General features: G+C 45.2%; 1 protein-coding gene across 1 annotated transcript in view; it reads right to left on the bottom strand.

Annotated features, from left to right (window-relative positions):
• TMEM86A (transmembrane protein 86A) overlaps window positions 1-19,492 on the bottom strand; it is a 29,624-nt gene extending 10,132 nt beyond the window's left edge. Inside the window, exon 1 of the mRNA XM_035120745.2 lies at window positions 19,341-19,492. Coding sequence (XP_034976636.1) covers window positions 19,341-19,361 — 21 coding nt within the window. The 5' untranslated portion in view covers window positions 19,362-19,492. The remainder of the gene's footprint in view (window positions 1-19,340) is intronic.
• Window positions 19,493-20,696: the final 1,204 nt, after the last annotated feature.

Genomic DNA, 20,696 nt, shown 5'->3' with positions numbered 1-20,696 from the left:
GCTCACTGGAAGGACAGATCCTGAAGCTGAGGCTCCAATACTTTGGCCACCTCATGAGAAGAGAAGACTCCCTGGAAAAGACCCTGATGCTGGGAAAGATTGAGGGCACAAGGAGAAGGGGACAACAGAGGATGAGATGGTTGGACAGAGTTCTCAAAGCTACCAACAAGAGTTTGACCAAACTGTAGGAGACAGTGGAAGACAGGAGTGCCTGGCGTGCTCTGGTCCATGGGGTCACGAAGAGTCAGACACGACTAAACAACAACAAATCTTTGAAACAGATTGAGCAGTCAGCCCTTCAAATAGAGGACTGTCCTCCATAAAGTAGGCCACACACCATCATCTTAAAGCTGAGGCAGCCCATCAACAGCAGCTTGTGCATTATTTACCACAACTTTATTATATCTTTGCCACATTTTGATTTTCTGCCCCAGGCACCAAAACTTATTGGTGTCCTTTCCCCCAGAAAACCAAGCTAGCACAGAAAAGTTCTAATGTGAAAGGAAGACTCTGGGACTGAGACCTAATGCAGACTTTCAAGCTTCACAGCACATATTCTCCAGAGACGGTTCATTATTTATATCACAATCTCCTGTGAAAAGAACACAGATTGTACATTACCAAAGGAAAAAAAAGGGAAAGGCACTGTTTTATCAGGTTTCATGACATTCTAAATTTTGCCTCGCTGAGACTAGCGGGCTGAAGGAATGGGTAATGAGATACAGAGATTCAAGGCCGCAGCTTCAATTAGTCTGATATTGAACTTTTGTGGAGGGGAGCAACCGGAGGGGTAATGAGGTGGAGGACCAATATGCCCTTGAAGAGCACAGGTCACGTCAAAAGTGCAATACATATCAGGTTGATTGTTTCTTGCACCAGTGCATAATATGACACATGATCAAATCTGGCATCCAAAGCATCTCAGAGTTGCCATTAAGTTATGCCTAAAGCCAAATTAAGGCAGAGTGGTGCTGCGGGGGCAGCTCAGGAGTAACAGCAGGCAGTGGTGTGATAAGGCCTCTGCAGAAAGCTCTGACTCAGCCTTGGAACAAGCTCCGGCACCAAGAGGTGTTGGTCTTAAAATACACGTAACAAATAGATATATTTAACAGTGCATAGGCAATCCTCGCGTGAAGGGTTCATTGGCAGACTCGATGCCAAACTGAATAATGCAGAAGACGGGTTGAATAGAAGTACAACTTTTTTGGCACAGTATATTATAGAAATAGTCAGCTGGATACAAAAACACCCTGAGTATGGCATCTCTCGGAACTACAGCTAAAAAAAATTCAAGAACGTTTTGCACTGGATGAGCAGGAAAATGAATTGTGGGAAAGTGACCATGATTCTTGTCTGTGTGGGGATACCAGGACTGTGTACAGACCATTATTATTATTATAGAGGAGGGATAACCAATGCACAGAGGCAGTGCGTCCCGTTTCACCGCCTGAGGTGAAATGAAAAGTTCTGCCTTTGCCTGCCCGGCCACTCCTGCCGCTGGTGCCATACCTACGGCCAACACTGCTTTCCACTCCCCCTGCTGCCTCTGCCATGGGCAGAGAAGCAGCGGCGGTATCAGTGACAATTTCAGGCAAAAACTCACCCAGTTTGGGTGAGATCTCACCCAAATCGCATGTCATGCTTGAGCAATTTCAGGCATGGTTTCAGCCAATACCAGCCCCCCTTCTGCAGAGGCAGTGGGGTGCCCGCGAAGCTGCCGTATTGGGGGCTGCCACCGTCGTGGCTGGCAGCCACCTCAAATTTGCCTACTGGATGAGCTGACTCTGCCAATGTGATGTCCTTCAGATGTTGTTGAATGACATATCCCATCGGTTCCAGCCAGCTACATGCCCTTCATGAAACAGCAGCAGATCTAGGAGAAAACCGGCTCTGCAGGGAAACCAGAAGCGGAAAATTCAATATTAAAGGGAACATGTTGGTTGCTCCTCTTCCAACTACTTTCATTAGGCGGAAACACAGGTTGCTTATATCTGTGGGTCATTTTCCTCACAACAGAATGGTTGACCCAGTAAATATGACTTTAAACTATTTCATTAAGCAAAATGATCCACAGGTTTCGGTCTACTGGGTGTAAACATGTCAAAATGTACCAATTATCTCAGGGGTCAGCAAACTTTTCCAGCAGGGGGCCGGTCCACTGTCCCTCAGACCTTGTGGGGGGCCGGACTATATTTTTGGGGGGAAAATATGAACAAATTCCTATGCCCCACAAATAACCCAGAGATGCATTTTAAATAAAAGGACACATTCTACTCATGTAAAAACACCAGGCGGGCCCCACAAATAACCCAGAGATGCATTTTAAATAAAAGGACACATTCTACTCATGTAAAAACACCAGGCGGGCCCCACAAATAACCCAGAGATGCATTTTAAATAAAAGGACACATTCTACTCATGTAAAAACATGCTGATTCCCGGACCATCCGCGGGCCGGATTTAGAAGGTGATTGGGCTGCATTCGGCCCCCGGGCCTTAGTTTGGGGACCCCTGAATTATCTTATTAACTTGCATACACACTGCGAACTAAAAACAACCACCTCCTTAATCTCCTTATGTCCCTGGGTTTCGTATCACACTCTGGAGCATCAACAACTGGACTGAGAAATGTTTCAGGGAGGAGCTACTTATGCAACAAGGGTATCAGCTTTGGCCTTTGCACAATTTTCTTCTACCAGTCTGTGAAGTAGAGAGGCAAGTGAGGGCTTGGTAATTGGGTGGGTTCAACTGCTGGGTCAAGACCCACTAGTAGGATGTGGCCTGATCTAAGTTGAGTTGCAAAAGGAGCACCACCACCACACAAATATGTGTTAAACAATTAAGAAATGGGTCCCCAGGTGCACATTTAGGTTAAAAGTGGATCCTGGGTCTGAAGAGGTTGAAGGTACCTACCCTGTATAATGGTGGCGACACCATATAAAGTGTTGGTGAGGCAGATGATTCCTTGAGTTGTTAAAAAGAGGAGGTTGTCCTCAAACTTCCTTATTTTCTCTCACATCTCTCTTGATTAACTCTTACATCAAGAAACTCCAAGACACCTGGAATTAATTAGTGGTAGATAAATCGGACACCTATTTCCTACAGCTAACCCAAGAAAAATGTCTTGTGAGTTGCTCACTCCATCCTGCAGCACTCTTCTTAACAGGTCAGCTGCCAGATCTGTCACAGCAGGTCCTAGCTGATCAAGATGAGAAATGAGTCCAGCAACAAATTATCCACTTCACTAGCCACAGCCTAGTCTGTCCCAGATTCATTCCCAAACATCACATCCCCTCTCAAATTTCAGTAACAGTGAACCCTCAGTCATGGGTTGTGTTGGATGGTTTTTGAATGCTCATTCTCCCACTCCACAGAGTGTGCACCTTGGTCCTTTGCAAATATTATGCCCTCCTCCAAAATGTCCCCAATACACATGAGAAGTGCTTCCATTTGCACACTGCTGATCAGGAGTTCTCCTCCTATCAGGCACCAGGGCCGTCTCTAGGCCCGGGTCCGGTGGTGCGGGGCACCAGGGCGCCAGACCACCAGGGGTGCCACTGCGCCCGCTGAGAGGCATGGTGGAGGCTGCCCCAGGCGCGCCGGATGCAGCCCTAGGCGCGCCTCTCAGCTGTTCAGCGGCTTCAGGCCGCTCTCCGGAGGCATGCGGGCCTGGGGCTGCCTCCGCCGCACGCAGGGGCGTCGCTCCCGCCCACCGCACTGGGAAACGGGGTGGGGGGCGCCGGAGGGATCCGTCGCGCCAGGGCGCCAGGTATGCTTAAGACGGCCCTGTCAGGCAACACAAGCTACTCTAGAGCAGGCTTCCTCAAACTCAGCCCCCCAGAAGTTTTGAGACTACAATTCCCATCATCCCTGACCACTGGTCCTGCTAGCTAGGGATCATGGAAGTTGTAGGCCAAAAACATCTGGAAGGCTGAGTTTGAGGAAGCCTGCTCTAGAGGATCTCCTGAACTTCAAAAGCACTTCTGTCCAGGCTCACATGTTACAGAAAAATATGGAGGTCTAGAGAAGACCCTGATTCTGGCTTATTACCATTAACAACATAGTGTTCTACAGGCTATCATTGGCAGAAACCAGCACCTTGCCCCCAAAGCTCTTGCCCTCTAAATTTTGATGAGGGAGAAGGGCAACAAGGTGGGAGGAGGGAGGACAACAAGGGACAGATGTGAAGCAAAAGCAATCCCGTGTGTTATTTCAGCTGGAGATCAGGAGTGACTCCAGACAGACAGCTTTGTATATGGTAAAGATGCCAAAATTCACCAGGCATGAGAATGATCAGTAAAGAACATTTACACCATATGGGTAGCAATACAGATAAGTGAGCAACCCATACCTTACCACACAATAAAACTGCTTGTGTACATTCACCAAAGGAGTGAAGGTTAACATGAGGATCAGTGGGGGTTTCCAAGGTGATCTAGGATAGCCATTATTAACAGACTGCAAATTGATTTTGCTTCCAATAGCTCCAGCATGCATGAAAACTGCTTAAGTCCATAAAAACTAAAAATAGCAACCCTACTCTGCTGCAAACAGGAAATGATGGTTCTGTTTAAGATTCCAGCCAGGCTCCTTTCCCTTGGAGAAGACATGAGTCTATTATCTCTGCGAATTGCCTGGAGGGGCTTCTGCAAACCTGCTCAAATAGCTCTTTCAGAGCACTGCTACAGGCCAAATGAAAAGTGGTATAGAAATGTATCTAATAAATAAACTCTCAAGCCATGTGTACACTTGTCAACAAGCAAAAATTAGTAATGTGACCAAGGCTTCAGTCCTTGGAGAAGACATGAGTCTATTATCCCTGTGAATTGCCTGGAGGGGCTTCTATGGAATTCAGCAGAAAGAAGCCATTTCTAAGTAAACATTAACACTCCACTGAAAACAGAGAGGATTCAGTTTGTTGCAACTATCTTTTGGCAATGGGTTCAATGGGACTTAGCCAAGCCAGGTGACTTCCTCCCAGTGGATTGAAGCATTTCAGTATAAACAAACAAATGAACAATTTTATTATTTGTACCCCATCCATTTGACTGTCTTGCGCCAACCACTCTAGGATGCTTCCTTCAAATATAAAAGCATGATAAAACATAAAGAAATAATAAAGAAAAATAAAACATGAAGGAGTAATAAATGCATTATTTATTGCCCTTGACATCATTTTGTGTGTTATGCTACTAGAACACATAAGGTATTTTCTCACTGTTCATGAGTTCTTATGCCAGCCTGCATGCATTCTCAGTTTCCTTTTCACTCTGCTCAGTGCCAGCAGCTGGGCATTGTTAAAATGTCATCCAGGGCTCCAAAAGGCCCCTCACCAGAATGACCCAGCCAAACCCCAAATCATTACCCTTCTCACTGACTTAGCAGAGGGCGGGTGCAGGTGCTGTTTTTGAATGGGAGCAATGCTCAACTCTCGTCCATGGTGGCTCCCCAGTATTGTAATTTGTCCAAACTGCAATGTCCCTACTAATAAATCAGTAACACCTAGCCTACAGATCTATGCCCATGACTAAACAGCTGTCTGGAGACTCATCAGGTAGGGTGGTGAGTAGTGTTATGGTGATTGGAGTTGAATAAAAAAACATTTAAATACGGTATCATTGTGGCTATTGGGGACACAGGTGCTGGGCCCATTGAGAGTCCCATGCTTAGGGTTGCCAGACTCAATAGTGGACAGGACTTCTGTGTCTTTTATTGCCCTGCTCTCTTTTGAGTCTTGAAACCTTAAAGAAAAACTGCTTGGAAATTAAACAAAGGGTCTGCTGGTTTTTCTTTAAGATTTCCAGACTATGGATGATATTCTCACAACACTCGCGTAGGAAATACAGCCTAGAAGCCAAAGGAAAGAGAGGTTGGGGTCAATTGAGGTCACGGTGAATAGTTCAACATGGTGGATAGCTCAGTGAAAACCTCAGTGGTGTGTGTGAAAACGGCTGACTTTGATGAACACAGGATGGGGGTGGAAACTGTTGCCTCCCTATATCCCTACATCTGAATAAACTTGTGCATGCCTGCACTGTAGCTAACCCAATGTTCCTACTTCAGCTACTTTGAGGTCATGAAACGTTTCACATTCTCCCCAAAATGCTTCTGCAGACCCCAGCCAATGAGGTGGGCTCCTAGACATTACAGAGGAACATTTCAGTGATGACCTTACATTTTCCAGTGATGTTTAGTTGTATCTTCAGTGGTGAGAAAAAGCATGACTCAGAGACATTCTCCATGCACCATAGCTGGGTCCTGGCATCAGACTATGCCCTTGCCAGCATCTGCTTATTCTCCATGTTCAGAGCAAGCAGTACCTAAAATAAATGCATGACCCTCACATGTTCCAGGTATGGAACTGAGACCACAGGGACTCGGTAAAGATTAGACCCAGAAAGATGGAGAAGAGAAACTACAGCAGAGAAGAAAATGGAACTCTGAAAAAATAACCAGGTAAAACATTCCTTCTGCCTTTCCACATTCATAAGGAAAACACAAGATAATGAATTCATTTAGGCTCTGATACATTCTTCCAATAAAATGTCAGAGTTTAATGATACAGGAAGCTGAAAGGAAAGACTATGGGGTACTTCATCTGATTGTGTTTTTCAGTTTAGGAAGATCCCAGTCACTCCCCGATCTGCCCTGTGCTATGTTATTTAGATTCTCTCCCCTTCCCTTCTGACCTGCATGCTCACAAAAGCACAACAAAAGCAAACAGAATGTTTCAGCTGCAAGGCTACATCGCTCCCAACCATATAGCAATGACGTTCCCATAAAAGATTTACAAGGCACTTCCAAGGATACTTCCTTGATTGCTTAACTCTGGTGAGGAAGGGAAACTCGGGACTCAGCCATCTGCTTAAAAAACTTACAGTTATTGTTTATTGAGAAAATGTTTGTTCGGGGAGGGGGAATCCCCCCCTCCCAATATTGGATCATTTCAAGACATAAGCAATGAAGAAAAGGAAAGGAATATCATGCCTCTTTTATTTTCATCTCAATGCTGGGTAAGTTTGCATCATCTGACAGGTGTTTCTTCTTCAAAAGAACCATCAGTCACTTCCCCCGTGCCATTTACAATCAATCTTATCCAGTTGCAACTTTTTATTAGAATTGGAAACCAAAAACAGAGCCATGGGTTTGGTTTGGGTTTTTATAAAAGCAACTTCAGGAAGGAAAAATCTGAAGCAGAAAGGCAGCAGGATTAGGTAGTTTAACCGCCATGGGGTTCAGTGTTAGCAAAGTCACTTAAATAATACAGGAGGAGTCCAAAGAAAAAAGAAATCCTTATAATATTTTGCTGAAGAAACAGAACAAAACGGTATACAGTGGTACCGTGTTTGTCTGAAAATAAGACACAGTCTTATATTTATTTTCCCTCAAAAAAAAAACACTATGGCTTATTTTAAGGGGGTGTCTTATTTTTTTCCTCCTCCTGCTGCCATGGCCGGCATTGCTGCTGCGCCTATCACTATGTCTTATTTTCGGGGTATGGCTTATATTCCTTGAATGCTTAAAAATTCTGCTATGGCTTATTTTATGACTACGTCTTAAAATAGGAGAAACAGGGTACCTCCGGTTACGAACTTAATTCGTTCCGGAGGTCCATTCTCAACCCAAAACCACTTGTAACATGAGGCGCACTTTCGCGAATGGTGCTTCCTGCTCCAGCTGCGCTGCCGGCGTGCGACTTCCACTCGCATCCTGGGGCAAAGGCTGCAATCGGGGGCATCTACTTCTGGGTTAGCGGAGCTCGTAACCCATAGTGTCCGCAAGGGGGCGGTACGTAACACGAGGTTCCACTGTATCATTGGGGGAGGGGGCAGATAAACAAAGAGATTTTGTTTTTCTTACGTTAGGCCTTGTACATAGTAGGGAGAAATACAATCAAGCATACAGAGGAAAAACTTCCTCAGAACTACACAGCCAACCAGAGCATGCGCTAGCTCAATTGGCATCATGTTACTCTGCCTGGTTACCTCCACCACCACCCTCTTGGTTAGTTGGCTTACTGTTTGTTACTTATTCTGTTAGAGAGGTTTTTTTAAAGTGAGGTTTTCAAGTGGTATTTATGTACTATTATTGAGATATTAGAATTATATATCAGAATTAAACCTGAAGTCACACATTGAACGACCTTCCAATATTATAAGCATGTGTTTGAGCTCACTTAGAACCCAACTGCTTCACCACTCCAAATTCTCTCCTCTCAAAGTTGTTTTTCTTTAAAAATAAAATAAAACAAAAAGTGCTAGGGCTCTAATACACAGTTGCACGGGATATGCAGTTGGCATTCAAAACCTGAATGACTCCAAGGACCCTTAAATTGTTATAGGGTTCCAAGAGTATGGTTGACCATACAAATCACAAATATCTCTTGTGTCACTTAACTTATAACATACTTTCTAATTTGGTCAATTTGGGGAAGAAAAACAAAGTTCTGTGATTCTGACAAGGGCAATGATATGAGCTTGCTTTGTTTGTTTTCTTACTAAATTGCAAACCCATGTGGCTGCTTTGAGGATCAGCACAGTAGCACTCTCTAGGAGAGGAAGTTTAGCCTTTACTTCCCTTGTCCCCTTCCCCAGCCTAAGGCTATGTGCACACTAAAACGCACATTTGAAGTGCATTCTCTCCCCCAAAAATCTGGGCACTGCCGTTTGTTAACCAGGGCTGGCCCAAGACATTTTGCCACCTGAGGCGAACCACAAAATGGCACTCCCCTTCCTCCCAGGGAAGGAGTGAAGATCAGCAGGAACAAGGGGTGGGGTGGGGGATAAAGATCTGCCCTGTGGGTCCTGCCATCCAAAGCTTCAGCTTGCCTCATGGGTGGGCCGGCCCAATTGTTAAGGATCGCTGGGAATTGTAACTCTATGAGGGGTAAACTACAGTGCCCAGAAGTCTATGAGGGGAAGAATGTGCTTTAATGATTTAGTGTGTAAACAGCCTTAGCAACAGCAGGAAGCCGCCGTTAGTCCTGCTGAGGTGGGAAGGTACAAATGCCATAGCTGTCTCCCCCTAGATCAGCACATGTTTTATATGTGCAAGATCCCAGGCTCCACAACCTTGGGAGCTCCAGGTAAAGAGGCTCAGATAGCAGGCGTGTAGTGGTTGTGGTGTAGTGGTTAGTGTGTCAGACTAGGACCTGGGAGACCAGGGTTCAAATCCCCCTTCAGCCATGAAACTTACTGGATGACTTTAAGCCAGCCACCGCCTAACCTACCTCTCAGGGTTGTTGTGAGGATGAAATGGGGGAGGAAGAGAACCATGTATGCCATCACCTTGAGCTCCTTGGAGGAGGTGGGATGTAAAGGAAATAGAATAAATTAAATTAAATAAGGCTGGGGAAGATCTCTGCCTGAAACCACTGAGAGCTGCTGTGGGTTGGAGTAGCTGGGAGTAAAAAAACCAACATTTTTGGCCCTGATAAATGGCCTATGTTCTCACTCAACTCCCTTTACTTAGGGACATCACGTACATGTTCCCATATTCTTCAGAGTATTTCCCCCCTTAAGTTAAACTAAGAACCATGGGAGAAGCAGTGTGCTTTGTAACAGGTAGATAAGCATCATAAGATGACCTAAACAAGACCACACCTCCTTTCTCAGGCCAGCAAACTAGCCATTCCTGTGGGCCAACTATTCCACCACCTTTAGCCATGGAATAATGGGTAGGAATGCCGGCTCTTTGGTGTCAACACGCTGTTGCCCTACTGCAGCAGAAGCAGTGCAGCGCTGATACTCTCGTTGTTCTCATGTATTTTTGCAAACAAAAAACAAATCTGCCCTACCAACAATCAGCTAAAACCTTGTCCCCTGAATTAGCAGCAGGACAATATGAAGGGACAGTTGTTTTCAGCAATAGTACCTTTCGCAAAGCGGTTAGGCTGGCAGGGTAATCCCTTTTCAGTGCCACTCAGCTGGTGATGAAACCTTAAGGCAGTGCCTACTGAGAAAGGATAGAATTAAGCATCAAATATTCACTAAAAAGATGTTCTCCAGTGAGTGGTGATGCCTTGCTTTCTGCTTTCCAGCAGAGGGGCCTCTGGGCTGCTTTGTTCCCAGTCTGTGTGCCAAGGAATTTTCGAAACCCTCTCTCAAAGGAAATCTACTGTACTTTCCTTCCATCTTTTCCACTGAAAGGAAATCATCGAAAAAGCAAGCAGCACAATGCACCAAAAACAGATATGGATTTAGTGTCAACACCAATAAAGGCTAGTTGATGGTTTTGAAATCTCTGGGTAGTAATCAATGCCTGATACTTGCAGGGTGCAATGACACCAGAACTCCTGTCACATTTCATCTTCTGATTGTCACTCAGTGGCCTCATTTGCACATCACATTAAACCTTTGGTCAAATTAACTGTGGTTAAATGTGAATTTGCAGTATTCTGGTGCATTCTGAAATTGAGGGTGCTTTGCTCCTGCCTTGATGCTGAAGTGCTGCTGGGGAAGCACAGAGTCATAGAATTGTGGAGATGGAGGGTCCCAAAAGGGGCACCTAGTCCAACCCAAATGCAATGGTCTAGCATCATGTGAGATCTGAACCCAGCTCATGATTTCTTTCCCCCAACAAATTCCCAACAACAAATCATGAGCAGCAAGTCAAGAACAAGCCTTGTTTACTGTTCATGGTTTGCTTGCAGAGAAACAAGCCCAAATTCCCCCTGGGGAAGGAAAGTTATGGAGAAAAGTTATCTCTGTTTGCGCTTTAACTTGCACACCTGCCAGAAATACAGAGCCGTCTTTCCTTTGGGCTGACTGGCGCGTTGCACCAGGGCACTGGCCTCTCGGGGCACCCCAGCAAGTGAGGAAGCTGCACGGCTTTGCCGGTGGCCTCCCCTTTCCCTGCATGCCCGCCAGCTGTGCCCCGTCAACCATATGGCTGGCGGGCGTGCAGCTTGTCTCCCAAGCCTCCACGGGAGGAGAACGATCCCCGCAGAGGCTTGGGGAAAGGTCAACAACTCTGGGAAGGGGGGGCGCCGGAGGGATCTTTGCACCATGGCACTGGATATGCTTAAGACGCCCCTGCAGAAATAGCTTGCAGATTTTTGCTGGCAGTTCAATCAAAATTTCTTAGATCCCTATTCGGCACCCCTAAAAGCACATCTAATGTAATATTAAGACAAGAGGCAGGAATGCCCAGAGTTGAATTAAAAGTCTGGGAACAAGCAATATCCCTCTGGCTGAAAATTCATTATAACCCAAAGGGAATGTTATCTCATTTCTTGGCCGCAGCCCCTTATCCACCTTGGCTTTTGCAAATTACTAACAAGATCAAACAAATTGGCCTAAACCCAGAATATCTCTTTAACGGTACTTTGAATAAGGCAAAAACAATTATTACTCAGAGGCTTTTTGACATTGAACTACAAAAAGAAGATGCCTTACTTCCTAAGAACTACAGGTGTCTAAAATCTTGGCCTAATCTGGCAGCTGCCCCGTACCTATCCAATATTATCTATGAATCTTATAGATGGGCCTTTTCCAGAGCCCGATTTGATGCGATGCCTTCAGCTGTCTTACACGGCAAATTCTTGCGTATACCAATCAAAGAGCGCCTCTGTCCATGCATGTCCAACAAGGTGGAATCTATTATTCACATTCTTCTATTCTGTGAATTCTATAATGAAGAACGATCGCGACTCATTTTACCCCTATTATCAAAATTCACACCCTTGCAATATTATGTGGAATTCCCCCCGAAACGTTACGCAAATTCCTTCTGGAAGACTCTTTGAGCTCAGTATCCTACACTGTGGCCAAATTCTTCACCTTAGCTATTAAAAAATGCAAATCTCTTTGACTGAATAACATATTATAACAATTGGTCCTGCCCTCCGATGATGATATTGCGGCTACAGTTCTTAGTTAAATTTCTTATTCTTTTATGGTGTTTTATTCCGCTGGACCTGTATTTTAAGTATTGTATATTGACTGTTAAAATCCCATGTCAGTTGCTTTTATTGTTCATGTAGAGAATTATGCAGAATTTCTGGTTTAATATGCTGGCTGTTTGCCGTAATAAACATTGACTGGCTGACTGGCTGGCTGGCTGGCTGGCTGGCAGGGAGTTTGGTGAGACCTGAAGGCTTGCATAATTCCCCCAGCATAAATTAGAGCTAATGAGAGTAGGGAGGGGGAACCTGTGGTCTTCCAGATGTTGTCTGATTCCCAACTTCCATCCATCCCAGCTGACATAGCCACTGGTGAGGGATGGTGGGGGCTGCAGGTCAACAACATTTGGAGTGCCTTGGGTTCTCCATCCCAGCTATAAACAGTTTGGAAGAATATATAGGTTACACTGCAGGATGTATCTTTAGTTATTAATGCCAGGGAGCAATGATCCACATACCCTTCAATTTTGTCCGAGTATATCACAGAAGTAATTAGGCTCCATACTAATCTAGTGCTACTTGTAATTGCTATTGCAACAAACCACATGCTTAGCAGTGCAATCCAACACAGGCTGACTCAGAAGTATTGAGTCCAGTGGGACTTATTCCCAAGTAGGTATGAAGGATGAGTGGGATGAGTCTCATGACTGGAATGTAGAAATTGAGGAGTATACAACCTGCTCAAAAGGAATGGACCAAACAGGAAGAGAAGAGGAACAGCATTATATGCAAAGGATGTCTACACTTGTGAAGAGATCTAGGACCCAGAGCATGGAAGGCAGATTGAGAGTATATGGGCAAAAATTGTAGGAGAGAGAAACAACAGTGACCTTACGGCTGGTGTCTGCTATAGACCTCCAAGCCAGACTGGTCCAAAGGAAAGTACGGTAGAGCAATATGTTTGGCACCAGTTTGGCTGCAGGAGTTGCCAGAAGGAGGCATCCAAGGCACCATCCAACCATCTTAGGGACTCCACTCTGGATTTGTGCAGGGTTTACTCAGGCTTTTCTTCTCCCAAAGATCAGTCTTCCACTGACTTCCACAAATTCTCTGTCATGGATGCTTTAGTTGAGATTCATGCGTTGCAGGGGGCTGGACTAGATGACCCTTGGGATCCCTTCCATTTCTACAACTCTGTGATTCTATGAATAGAATTGCTTCTGGAAAAATCTCTCCCATTGAAATTAGTGGGAATTTAAAGTGCTTAGCTTTCCTGCATTATTAGAAGAATTAAAGCATATGTTATTAAAGGATAAATAAAGGAAATGACATAAATATGCATAAATATCTTATTTTTACAGAATGCAATTCTTCTAATAGCAGAATTGGGCATTTCAAATGCCCTGCTAGTCATAAACTGCACAGCCTACGATAATAATAGTCTTTCACGTTGTTGTTGTTGTTGTTGTTGTTGTTGTTGTTGTTGTTGTTGTTGTTGTTGTTTTAAAAATACTATAAAAGATACATTCACATTCACATAAACTGTATAAATAACAAGCATGGTGATTTAGGCTCCAAACCCTGCAGTGCTGCCGAATGCTCTGACTGGCTCCTCTAGCCTCTCATGAAAGGAGATACTCTGAGCCAGAAGAATCAGTCTAAGATCTGACTGCATTTAGTGTACAGGGAACCCTCACTAGCATCTGCTGGGGAAGGAAGGGAACTGTCAGCTTAGTGAAATTAGAGAACATGGAGAACTGAAACTACAGGCTCCAAATGTCCAAACACACACACACACACACACACACACACACACACACACACACCAATTTAAATAAAATAAAGCTGACTCTTCTCAAAGGACCTTGAAGCTTACTGCTTCCTCAGGCATTTTCTGAAACTCCTGCAGTAGATCAAGGTTTCTATTAAGTGTGCAGCAGAATAGGTGGGAAGGCATGGACATCTCTGAACTTTCTCTTACAAGGTAGGAACCCATCAGACAAAGGTTTCTACACAAGCTATGATCCTCCGAATGAACAAAATCTGTTTACTGTCATTTGTATGGAGAATCCAGATGCCGTACCTCTCCCAAGACTCAAAGTGCGGAAGCTACCCTAGTCTTCATAAAATGGTACAGTACAAGGTCTATCTATTCTTTTTCAAAGTGCCAGAGGTAAGTCCCATTACATTTCAAAGTATCTTAGTTTGACTAGATTGTCCCAGCAAGGTTTTTCTAAAAAGTTATTTTAACTATCAACTGTCCCTAGAGATATTTGGGGTACTAAGCACAGCTTTCAGACACCTAATAAAAATGAACGATTAAATAATAATAATAATAATAATTTATTATTTATACCCCGCCCATCTGGCTGGGTTTCCCCAGCCACTCTGGGCGGCTTCCAACTGAATATTAAAAACAGTACAGCATCAAACATTAAAAACTTCCCTAAACAGGGCCGCCTTCAGTTGTCTTCTGAAAGTAGAATAGTTACTAATTGCCTTAACATCTGCTGGGAGGGCGTTCCACAGGGCGGGTGCCACTACTGAGAAGGCCCTCTGTCTGGTTCCCTGTAACCTCACTTCTCGCAATGAGGGAACCGCCAGAAGGCCCTCGATGCTGGATCTTAGTGTCCGGACTGAATGGTGGGGGTGGAGATGCTCCTTCAGGTATACAGGACCGAGGCCATTTAGGGCTTTAAAGGTCAGTACCAACACTTTGAATTGTGCTCGGAAACATACTGGGAGCTAGTGTAGATCTCTCAGGACCGGTGTTATGCGGCCACTCCCAGTCACTAGTCTAGCTGCCGCATTCTGGATTAATTGCTGTTTCTGGGTCACCTTCAAAGGTAGTCCCACATAGAGCGCATTGCAGTAGTCCAAGCAGGAGATAACCAGAACATGCACCACTCTGGCGAGGCAGTCCGCAGGCAGGTAGGGTCTCAGCCTGCGTATCAGATGGAGCTGGTAGACAGCCGCCCTGGACACAGAATTAACCTGTGCCTCCATGGACAGCTGTGAGTCCAAAATGACTTCCAGGCTGCGCACCTGGTCCTTCAGGGGCACAGTTACCCCATTCAAGACCAGGGAGTCCGCCACACCTGCCCGCCTCCTGTCCCCCCAAAACAGTACTTCTGTCTTGTCAGGATTCAACTTCAATCCATTAGCCACCATCCATCCTCCAACCACCTCCAGGCACTCACACAGGACCTTCACCGCCTTCACTGGGTCTGATTTAAAAGAAAGGTAGAGCTGGGTGTCATCTGCATACTGATGAACACCCAGCCCAAACCCCCTGATGATCTCTCCCAGCGGCTTCATATAGATATTAAAAAGCATGGGGGAGAGAACGGAACCCTGAGGCACCCCACAAGTGAGAGGCCAGGGGTCTGAACACTCATCCCCCACCACCACTTTCTGAACACGGCCCAGGAGGAAGGAGCGGAACCACTGTATAACAGTGCCCCCAGCCTTCAATAAGCCTTCAAGGACTTTTGGACACTATAGTTGCCAAATCTGTTTTACCAGAATATATGCAGTGCGGTCCTCTGTATGCTTTATTCAAAAATAAGTCATACTTTTATGCTCAGTGATGCCAGCTCTGTAGCTAGTGAATGTCTTTGTGGTCTAAAAGTTGGTCAGTAAAAGGAGCAAGAAATCTAACAGAAGAAAAAAACCAGGGACAAGAATAGATACCTAAGACGGCCACAAAATCTACCTGCAAAAAACTCCAGTTTCAGCCTACATAAGTCATATTGAGAACAGAATGTTTTATAACCAGGTGTTTCATGTCCAGAGGAAAAGAGCAAAAAGAATCCAAGAATCCAATTCTGGCAGGTGAAAGCTCAAATAGAGATAATCTGTACCTTTCCTTTATCAGACAGTATTTTTTTTGGGCACAATCTTCTATTGGTTCTAAAAGAAGATTGGCAATGAGGTAAAGACACAGAAAATGCTTTTCAGGCTTACGTGGGCCAAATCTTGGCCTGAAGCTTCACCAGTAAAATAGGCTGCATTTCACTTCATTCCCACATTATAAAGCATCACCATGTATTCAAGTTAAAGAAAAAGCATTACAGTACAGTATCTCCTTCCAATACACAGACGGAATAGATGGCATTAAACTAACTTGCAATTGAAAGGCTAAGAAGGATCTGGTTAGGGTTCCCAATTTTCATAATACAGGATGAGTGCTGCCTATTTATCTTTCCCTTTAAAACAAACCCAATTAAAAGTCAGCAGTCTGGCCCATGATTTTCATAATACAGCACTGGTTTTGACAGTGCTGAAAGGGGGGAAAATGTTAAAGTATGAGCTATGTATGTGCTTCAGTTTGTACAACAAAAGAAGTTCCTTTAAGGACCGCAATACCACTAGGACTAGTACCTCTCCACATATGAACAGACCCAGACCCTGTGATCATCACCTGAGGCCTTTCCTCGTGTGCCTCCTTCACAAGGCGTCTGGAGGGTGGGAACATGAGAACAGGCCTTTTCTGCAACGGCATTTGTGAAATGCTCTCCCCAGAGAGTCTCGCCTGGCGCCTTCATTACATATCTTTAGGCACTAGGCAAAAAAGTTTCTCTATAACCAGGCCTTTGGCTGATTATTATTTGTGGCCTATTAAATGTGTTTTGGGGGAGGGGGTCATTGGTTAGTTTTTGTTTTATTATGTATTTTGTGTTCTCATTTTGTATTTTTATATTGTGAACTGCCCTGAGATATTTGGACAAAGGGTGGCGTAATAAATAAATAAATTAGCAAACATGCCTTATAATTAAGGCAAACACCTGTTCAGCTTTTCCTTGAAATACCACAGTGAAGGAAACGCCAAATTGTGCTTAAAATGTTTACTTATTTGTTACACTATCCCAACAGTAAAAAGACTTTCCTAATTTTCAAAATCTTCCTAAATTTTTAATTTGTCACTTTTGTCCTCCTTGTATAAAAGTAATGCAGATGATAATCACCGAGTCTTAGAATTAAATTAATCAAGGTAACATGAAAACTACATTATCTTTCAGTCTTCTTACCAGTACCCAAGGACAAAAAGGTAGCACTTTGTTTCTTTGCAGAGATAAATATTATCCCTGTGGAACCCCCTGCAGTAACTTCACCAGATCTCAGTCCCACAACCTGATTTTGTGGCAAAGATCAGCCCTTGAATATATAAAGTAATAAAAAGAAAGTCTCTTTTCACATGCAGAGAACATTTCCCTGCTGACCTCCAAACCACTCACCTGGAATTAAAGAGCATCGAGATCAGGAAGTGTCCTGGTGAGGCACATAACTTTGAAGAAGGTATTAATCACAATTTTATTTCATTCCTATCCCACTTTTCCTCCATGAACCTCAAGGAAGTGTACATGGTTCTCTTGCTCTCCTTTTATCCTCAGGGCAACCCTGTGAGGTAGACTGGTCTGAAGGACAGTGACTGGCCCAATATCAAGCCAGTGAACTTCATGGCTGAGCAGGGAATTGAACCCTGGTCTCCCAAGACCCTAGTCCAGGGGTCCCCAAACTACAGCCTGCGGGCCAGATGCAGCCCAATTGGCCTCCCAATCCGGCCCACGACGACCCCCGCCGCCCGCTGCTGCTGCCTGCTCTTACGGCGTGCAGCGCGACGGCGCACTTCCAGATCGGAAAAAAGCACCCAAAATCGTTTGTGCGCATGCATATGGGCCTCTCCCGACCCAGAAGAGATCATTTCCGGTGCACTTCCGGGTTGGGGGAGGCCCATACGCATGTGCACAAACGATTTTCGGCGATTTTTCCGACCTGGAAGCGCAAGTTCATGGTGAGCTCTGGCACTTTTTCTAGGATAATAGCACTGCAAAGGCCATATAGTTAAAGCTATGGTTTTCCCAGTAGTGATGTATGGAAGTGAGAGCTGGACCATAAAGAAGGCTGATCGCCGACGAATTGATGCTTTTGAATTATGGTGCTGGGGGAGACTCTTGAGAGTCCCATGGACTGCAAGAAGATCAAACGTATCCATTCTGAAGGAAATCAGCCCTGAGTGCTCACTGGAAGGACAGATCCTGAAGCTGAGGCTAAAATACTTTGGTCACCTCATGAGGAGAGAAGACTCCCTGGAAAAGACCCTGATGTTGGGAAAGATGGAGGTCACAAGGAGAAGGGGACGACAGAGGACGAGATGGCTGGACAGTGTTCTCGAAGCTACAAACATGACTTTGACCAAACTGCGGGAGGCAGTGGAGCCTGGCGTGCTATGGTCCATGGGGTCACGAAGAATCAGACACGACTAAACGACTAAACAGCAAAAGGATTATCATATTTTATCCTCACAACAGCTCTGTGTACTAGAAATCCAGTAAGCATCATGGGTACCAATGGATTTGAACCCAGGTCTCCTGTGTCCTTCTAGCAAGCTTTTGACTACATCACTCTGCTTCAGCAACCTATCTATTAATCGGTCATAGCTGCATTCACTCCAGATTAAAATTCTGCTACATATATATGGAGAGAGAGAGAGAGAGAGAGAGAGAGAGAGAGAGAGAGAGAGAGAGAGAGAGAGAGAGAGATTTAGTATACCTATAGATCTGCCTATTTTTATTTTATTTTCAAAACATCTTCAGCAGTCTTACTGGCATTCCGACAAAGATGTTTATTAGCTGCGGAGTGGGGAGGGGGCGGGGAGAAGCAAAAATAAAGCTTGCTGATTTATCTGCACTGTTGTTCCTCGATCCCAGAGGGTACCCACCCGGGGATCAGAAATCCGTAATGGGAATGGCACATGCCTGGCACACGCACATATATATGGGCCGTGCAAGCAGATTGGCAGCATGGTGCCACCCTTCAGCAATTCCGGAGCAAGGCGAGTCGGGGGGGCGGGGGGAGCGCCAGAGAAAGGGGGCGGTGAACTGGAATCCCTCCCACCCGCAATCTTCTCCATCAATCAAACGGTGCCTTGCCGGCAAGCCCCAAGGAGCGAAATCAACAAAGTCACGCTTCCTAGTCACATGCCCAATGTTTTCATCCTATTGACTTTTGGCAGGGTTTCCTCTTCTTCCCCACGCCCCCACACCGCTTGCTATGTAAAGCAACGAACGATCCGGTCGTGATGTCTCTCTTCTCCCTTTCCAATCTCTACCCCCCCCCCCTTCTTCCACCGCCATCACAGCCACATTTTGCTACCAGCTACGGAGGGAGGCGGGAGGAGAGAGTAAAAAGAAAAAAGGGCAAGGAGATGGAAGTACTACGAGGTGGCGGGGGACTACTCTAGTAGCCGGCACATACGATGGGGACAGGATTCCCAGCGTAGGTCAGATGCTCTCTGGCAGCGGCTACCTGTCCAAATAAAAACCCTGAAACGATTGTGAAGTCGTCAGACGCGAATCTGCAGGGCTCGCTTCCCGAGGCAGCAATTACTGTATTGCAATCTTGACACTTGATTTTATACTTGCTGGTGTATGTGCCGTCCCCCCTTGCTCTCCCCACCCGCCTTGCATTTACTAAAAAGCTCGCTGTTGGAACTCACCACTGTCACCGGCGACACCATATTTGCTGAGGAGGCTTCTCCCGCAATCCTTGCTTCGCCTTTGTTTATAAAGCTGGATATGACTCCGGGGTGCCCAGTGCTTCCCCTTTAAATAGGACCCGGACTGTATCTATTTCTCTCAATGCAGATTGTTTTCTCGGTTCTTTTTTAGAACGCAGTGACGTCACAATAGCTGGAGCGAATGCGCGGAGAGAAGGGAGCTGGGGGGCGGCACCTCAGCGTGCGCGTTCCCTCCCCTCCTCCGGAGAGATAACTTGCTGGTGAGCAGACCCTGGGCAGGGGGGCTGTCCCTATATGAAACCCGCCTCTCTCTCTCTCTCTCTCTCTCTCTCTCTCTCTCTCTCTCTCTCTCTCTCTCTCTCTCTCTCTCTCTCTCTCTCTCACACACACACACACACACACACACACACACACACACACACACACCCAGCAAAATCGACTTTCTTTTTCACTGGCTCCAAATTTCTCCAATCGTCCCTACAGCGGCACTGCACGTTCTAAATTTATGTTCCTTGAAAACAATATCCAAAGTTGGCGAGTACCATGACAAAATCATCAGCAACAAATCAAGCAGGTGACAGGCTGTGGGGAAGAAAAGTCAATGTACGAGTTTGGAAAATGGAGCAGCCACTGAGGACTGATCCACGAGTGAGGGTCACGATGGAACGGCGCCTATCTGTATGCTGATTTAGTACGTATCCATTTCCGAAGAATCCTAGCATAAACTTGGGGGCAGAGAGAGAATAATATTTTGTCTCCGCATCTTTATTTCCCAACTCAGCATGTTTACTCACGCTCCTCTGAGATCCGAGGAGCTCACTCCCAAATTAAATTTCAGAAAGCTGTTAAATGGCGTTACAATTGCACATTTTCCCTGACAATTTCCATAATCTACTAATTGTTTGCTTCTTATGCTTTCATCTGACCCAGTACTGGAAATACATTTAGGAATGGTGCAACATGTCACATAGAAAGTGTGGTATTAAAGCTGTAACCCTATGCATGCGTTCTGAAGAGTTTGTCCTATTGAACTCAGAATTGCTTCCAATAAATCATAATCATACATGTGCTATGGTCCTGTGCTGAGTTGGAGTCCCAGATTGTAGAGGTTTGTATAGCTATCTGCTTTGTTTGCATTAATGTCCTGATATAAATTCATATCTGGCATCTTCAAGACTCACGGATTCATTGTGGCATTAGGTTTCATCAACTCTGTTGTGATTGATATCTCTAAGTTTGTGGCATTGGTTACAACAGAGGGCGCTTCCAGGTGGAGGTTTATTGTGAAATCAGTGCTGCTCAAGCACACAAGTTTTTTGCACTGTCTGCATCAAA

This window comes from Zootoca vivipara, chromosome 1, assembly GCF_963506605.1.
Source record: "Zootoca vivipara chromosome 1, rZooViv1.1, whole genome shotgun sequence".
NCBI lineage: Eukaryota > Metazoa > Chordata > Lepidosauria > Squamata > Lacertidae > Zootoca > Zootoca vivipara.
The sequence above is the reverse complement of the archived record's forward strand: the minus strand, read 5'-3'. Positions and strand labels throughout refer to the sequence as shown.